Source organism: Malus domestica, chromosome 12 (genome assembly GCF_042453785.1).
Source record: "Malus domestica chromosome 12, GDT2T_hap1".
NCBI classification, from domain to species: domain Eukaryota; kingdom Viridiplantae; phylum Streptophyta; class Magnoliopsida; order Rosales; family Rosaceae; genus Malus; species Malus domestica.
The window spans coordinates 26,895,534-26,900,894 of NC_091672.1; the positions used below are offsets into that span (position 1 = coordinate 26,895,534).

Below are 5,361 nucleotides of genomic sequence, written 5' to 3' on the forward strand. Positions count from 1 at the left end.
GGTATGTGACATGGTGATTTTATAAAATTTATCTTTCTAATTGGTCCACTTATATTTGTTTTTTCAAATCAATTCATTCATTCTAATAAAATTTAATATCATAACATGTAACATCTTTCAAACAATTTCCTTAATGAAGAAATTATCAACTATGGTGGAGTAGAACTTGCATGTCTTTTATTGTACATAAAATTCGTGCTTTGTAGCATTTGCAGGGCTATAAAGTTACCTACAACCAGTGTTATGCTATATTTTCTAATTTGGAGGAAAACTTATAAAAGACCGGGGCGGGTACAACCACTTTGTACATGGGCCAATTCAATAACCATGACTCTAAAATTTTGTCCTACTCGCCTCTGCACTGTTACACACTTAATATGATACTACCATAATCAGACAATGCTACTAAAAATTTTCTCCAATTCCATGTCCTAAAAAGGGGCAACCCATTTGTTTCTATGCAGAGGGGGTGTTAGAGGGGTACGAAAGGTATAGTCGCACAGAGCTCCAAATTTGAAGGGACCTCTAAAATTTTTGTCACCTTATATTTATATGTAATAATATTCTATATTTAAAATTGCTTTTGTTATGAAATAATGTTCTATATTTCAAATTTGATTTTGTTAGTACTTTAAAATCTCATCTTACACTCTTTATAAGCATAATTTTTTTCTTTTCTAAATACAAACAATTAGAGTACAATAAGATATTTTGAGTGCCAATAATACACCATAAAAGATGGTATTTTTTCAATATTATCATATAATAATGTTACATATCCAAGTGAAACTTTAAAATTAGAGTTTTTGAAGTTTGTTTTCTTATTTGATTGTTTAAGATTGAACTGCTTTTGATTATTTAGTAAACGTTATGTTTGTAGCTCTTTTTACTTATCATTAATGACATTTTTTAATTTGCAATCAGTGAGTGTTAAACTTTGTTTTGATTTAAGTAATTATTTTCTAGCGTCAATACATTATCCTACATTTTTTAAGACTTATCTTAAGGAGGGACACTTTTATAAATTTCGCACGGGACCTTAAAAATCTCGTCTATGTTTTTATATGTTCTTCTTTCGAGTCCATCCCTTAAACCAAAACACATTTGGCCAGCTAATCAAATGAACAAATGGCATTATCTCAATGGGTAAAATGTGAATCAAAAGTCCAAAACCATAATCTAATACTAATTTATTGTCTTGGGATTGGATTTTACCCAAATCCACCCACATTATCTGTCGCATATTCCGCATGTATGGTTTAGAGTTCAGACTTCAAATTTGAGAAGGTCGGTTGCCTCACGTGCCTAGTACGTGCATTTGGATAACTACTTCTAATTTGTGGGCTATATGCTTCAAGGCCCCATCCCTGCCGTTGCTTCAGCATATGTAGTGCAGTGGCAAATTCGAGCGGTTAGAATTTCCTGGCAGCCTGTGGTTCTTAACCTTTACCCGCCATTTCATGCATATGCTCGTGGGAAACAAGACCCCCCCCACCCCAAACAAGTTGATGAATGTTATCATTGCAACACATGTGATGATGTGAGCTACCCCTATATATATATATAGTGCGATGTTATCCTCACATTCTTATTTATGTAAAAAAAAATTCGAGATTATACTCTGGTATATCAAGTGTCATAATATAAACATTTGAAAAAAAAAAAAATTGAGGTATCTAATCACTTTTAGTCTTGTATTATGACACTTGTTGTACCAGGTTATGTTTCGCGGTGAAAAATCTCGCCCTTTTTACCCACACACCTTATGTTAATTGTTGCTTTTTGATACTCTCCAATTTCTTTGTTCCAAGAGCTGAAAATTGAGAAATGTGTCAGAAAGTTAAAAAAAATGTGTGGATACACCAGCATATATGTATCATACCATTATGGTTAAAGTTAGGTGCAACGGGTTTTCTGTCACTTACCACTATGGCGTTCTAGACCACTAATATAAGTTTTAGAATAATGATAGGGAGACTAAAATTTTAAACCAAATTTTGTAAACTAAAGAATATGGTTGTTGATGATTAGATTATTATTTACGTGTTGATTAACGTACTTATTGCTTATTTGTAATACATCATTTAAGTTGTAAATTTAGTTTCAAAGTTTGATATCCCTAACGTAATAACAGCCATGACATGAGTTTGAGAGATGCAAAATATCAAACCATAGTCGCAATACCATAGCAGAGCTAGTATAAGTTTCCCGTTTTATCCTTTTATAATTTACTATACTTTTTCAAACCAAAAACGCATCCGTAATTCAAATATGATAATTAAAAACCGAAACAACCATAAAATTTTGACGATTCAAGGAATTTCCAAGTTGAAAACTTGCGAAACTTTGCAATAAATTACAAACATTTAGATCACTCTTTCTGTTGCAAACTTAAATCTCAACTTTTTTCACGGCATAAATACGTAGAAATTGACAGCCTAGCTGAAATATCTATCTTCATTTTGAAGGACTCAAAACTTGGATATTTTATTATGCATCGTAGAGGGTCCATGTTAAGAACAAAGTTTAAAAACATGTCGGCACATACAACTCACCGGACGCGCATATTAAACCAACACGTGTCATCTAACCCATTTTTAAAACGTAGCTGTATAATCCATTTTCCTTTATTCGGAAACAAAAATAAATATATTGTATGTGCACCCAATGGTTAGCCTCCACGTGGTTCCTTGAGCAGCAGAAGTTGCAACTCTATGTGTATATATACCCTTCGCAGTTTCTGTCAAAGCAGTCGGATACTTCTTAGTTCTTGTTGTATAACCTCTCTCTACCCTTTGTAGTTTTCTTTCTCTTGCCGAACTTGATAAGTATGGGTTCAGCAACCTTCATCGACATCATCATCGCCATCCTCTTGCCACCTCTTGGTGTCTTCCTCAAGTATGAGTGTCGTGTGAGTGTTAATTTCTCTTTCGAGTCCGTACTTTATAGATGTTGTTTGTCATACAAACACTTATTACATACTAAAACTGCTTGATTGTTGATAATCTGTCATACAAACACGTATTACGTACCAACACCGCTCGAATCATCATGTCAGCGAAATTCTATAGATGTAACAGTCATACAGTGCTCGTATAACATCGTTGCCCTAATTTGTATATGGTCTGTGTTTTTGTATGTTTTGGAACCGAATTTTCATGCAGTTATTTTTTATGAGGAATTTTGATGTTTATATGTGGTGGATTGATGATTTTCAGGCGGAATTTTGGATCTGTTTGGTGCTGACACTGTTTGGTTACCTCCCTGGTATTATATATGCCATCTATATCCTCACCAAGTGATCCTTTCAATTTATGTAAGCACCAACTTCTCTATCGCTCAAATATTTCTTGTTTATTTTTTTGTTGTAAAAGTGTGATGCAGTAGAAATAGGATAGAGTGAATTGGAGCCTCGATAATAATCTTGTTAGAAATTTCAACGGCTCTGTTTTGAATTTGGATATGAAAATGAAAGACTACGTAGAAAAAAAAATAAAGTGCTTTTAAAATGGAGCATCGATAATAATCTTGTCTTAGAATTCAACCGGATTTGTTTTGAATATAGATATGAATTATTCTAATCTTTTTAAAGGAATAAGACTGCCTGATTGGTGATTAAGCTAATATGCATTTCTTATTGGTTTATCAACCCTACTATGATTTAGTTCGACAAAGAAAAAGATGTGGGTCCACTTGAAAATGACCTGCCCTAATTTGATATATGCCATCTACGAGGGAAAAAGATTTTTTCCGGATTTTTTCTTCTAAAGTCTACTAATTAAGTGATCTGTACCTTTAAAATTTGATTTAACGGTAAAAAAATATTATCATATTTTTTACTTTTTTTACTAGTTTCTTTGTTTGTAATCCTTAGATTAAATTTTAAGGGTCTAGATCACTTGATCATTGGGTTTTGGAGGAAGATCACTTGGTCATTGGGTTTTGGAGGAAGAAATCCGAAGAGGATCTCTTTCCATTTACGAGTAGTTTGTTATATGCTTCACAAAGAAGGATTAATGACTCATTTAACTTTCTGATCCTTTTTATCTTTCTTATCGAGCAGGTGGTAAAGGATGTGTTTCGAAGGGCAGCTATGTCTCTTTGTTTAGGTATCAAGGGTTTGTTTTCAACCGTTTGATGGATTGTACTTATCTGGTGTAGCCAAATGGATGGTTGATACTTCATTTATGTAGTGTGTATCTACTGTCATTGTTCATTGTATTTTTCCTATTTTTGTTTCTTTCATTTTGATTTGAATAAATGCCTCATATAGTCCTATCATATTTGACTATTTCCAGCAAAATACAAGGGGGACCACTGGGAGCACTGGGTTATTCGGGTCGTGTGCATACATTGCCCTCCGTGTAGCTCCGTTATTATTACATGTGACATCTTTTAAACAATTAACTTAATGAATAAATTATAAACTATAGTGGAGTAAAAATCACATGATATTGTTTGTTCATATAACTCGTGCTTGTAGCATTTGCAAGGCTATAAAGTTATTTACAATCAATGTTATGCTATATTTTGCCCCACGACTAAAAGGGGGGACGGCCATGTTGTCCTTTAGGTCAATTCTACAACCACGACTAAGATTTTGTCCCACTCGCCTCTACATTGCAATATACTGCTCTACCATAAGCAGACAACGCTATTAAAATTTGATCTTCTCCAATTCCATGTCCTAACAAGGGGCAACCCTTTTGTTTCGATGATTTTAGATCTTTCTAGTCCATCCCTTAAACCAAAACACATTTGGCCTCCCGGTCCGGGCTCAAATTTGAAAGAACCAGATTGAAACCGGTTAAAAATGAAATAGAACGGGCCGAGCCGGGTTTTGAGAATTTTAAATTTAAAACCAAACCTAACCTGACCTGTTTCAAACGATCTGATTCGAGCTGGTTTCACGGGTCGGAGTACAAATTTTTTTTTAGGTCAGCAAGCACATATGGGAGCCATGGGATGACCAGCGTCCGAAGGCCAACTCTCCACCTTTGCAATCAAGAGAGAAAAAGATCTGCGAGGTCTGCCGAATTTCCACTAGGATCTTCTGCTAATCGGACCGAGCGATATTGTGTGCTGGAATTGCGACACCAAGGTCCACGGCGCCAATTCCGGAGCCTCTCTGCCACGGGTGCCAATGACCCTGTCTCTTCAACCAAATGGTTGAAGATATGATCAAGTTCTCAACAAATTTTCTTCAACCGATGGCTCTTGTGGGGAGATTAACTTTCTCTCTTCCCAACTCAAGCTAGCCAATGTGAAAAGGACATTAACTAACTCTCACTTTCCAACCAAAAATAGCAGATGTGGCATATATGATATAGCATGTGGGTCATTTGTCTTCTTGTTTTCTAG

At 34.8% G+C, this 5,361-nt stretch overlaps 1 protein-coding gene across 1 annotated transcript; it reads left to right on the forward strand.

Annotated features, from left to right (window-relative positions):
• Positions 1-2,735: 2,735 nt before the first annotated feature.
• On the forward strand, positions 2,736-4,283 carry LOC103450808 (hydrophobic protein RCI2B-like). Its single transcript, XM_029089777.2, has 3 exons — positions 2,736-2,911; positions 3,219-3,316; positions 4,064-4,283. The coding sequence occupies exons 1-2, from the start codon at positions 2,831-2,833 to the stop codon at positions 3,300-3,302; spliced, it is 165 nt and encodes a 54-aa protein (XP_028945610.1). The 5' UTR covers positions 2,736-2,830; the 3' UTR covers positions 3,303-3,316; positions 4,064-4,283.
• Positions 4,284-5,361: the final 1,078 nt, after the last annotated feature.

What these genes read in the sequence shown, in the direction of transcription:
- LOC103450808 (XM_029089777.2), top strand. Translation starts at nt 2,831, where the DNA reads ATGGGTTCAGCAACCTTCATCGACATCATCATCGCCATCCTCTTGCCA. An exon ending in TCCTCAAGTATGAGTGTCGT is followed by an intron (nt 2,912 to 3,218) that starts GTGAGTGTTAAT and finishes GATGATTTTCAG; the next exon opens with GCGGAATTTTGGATCTGTTT.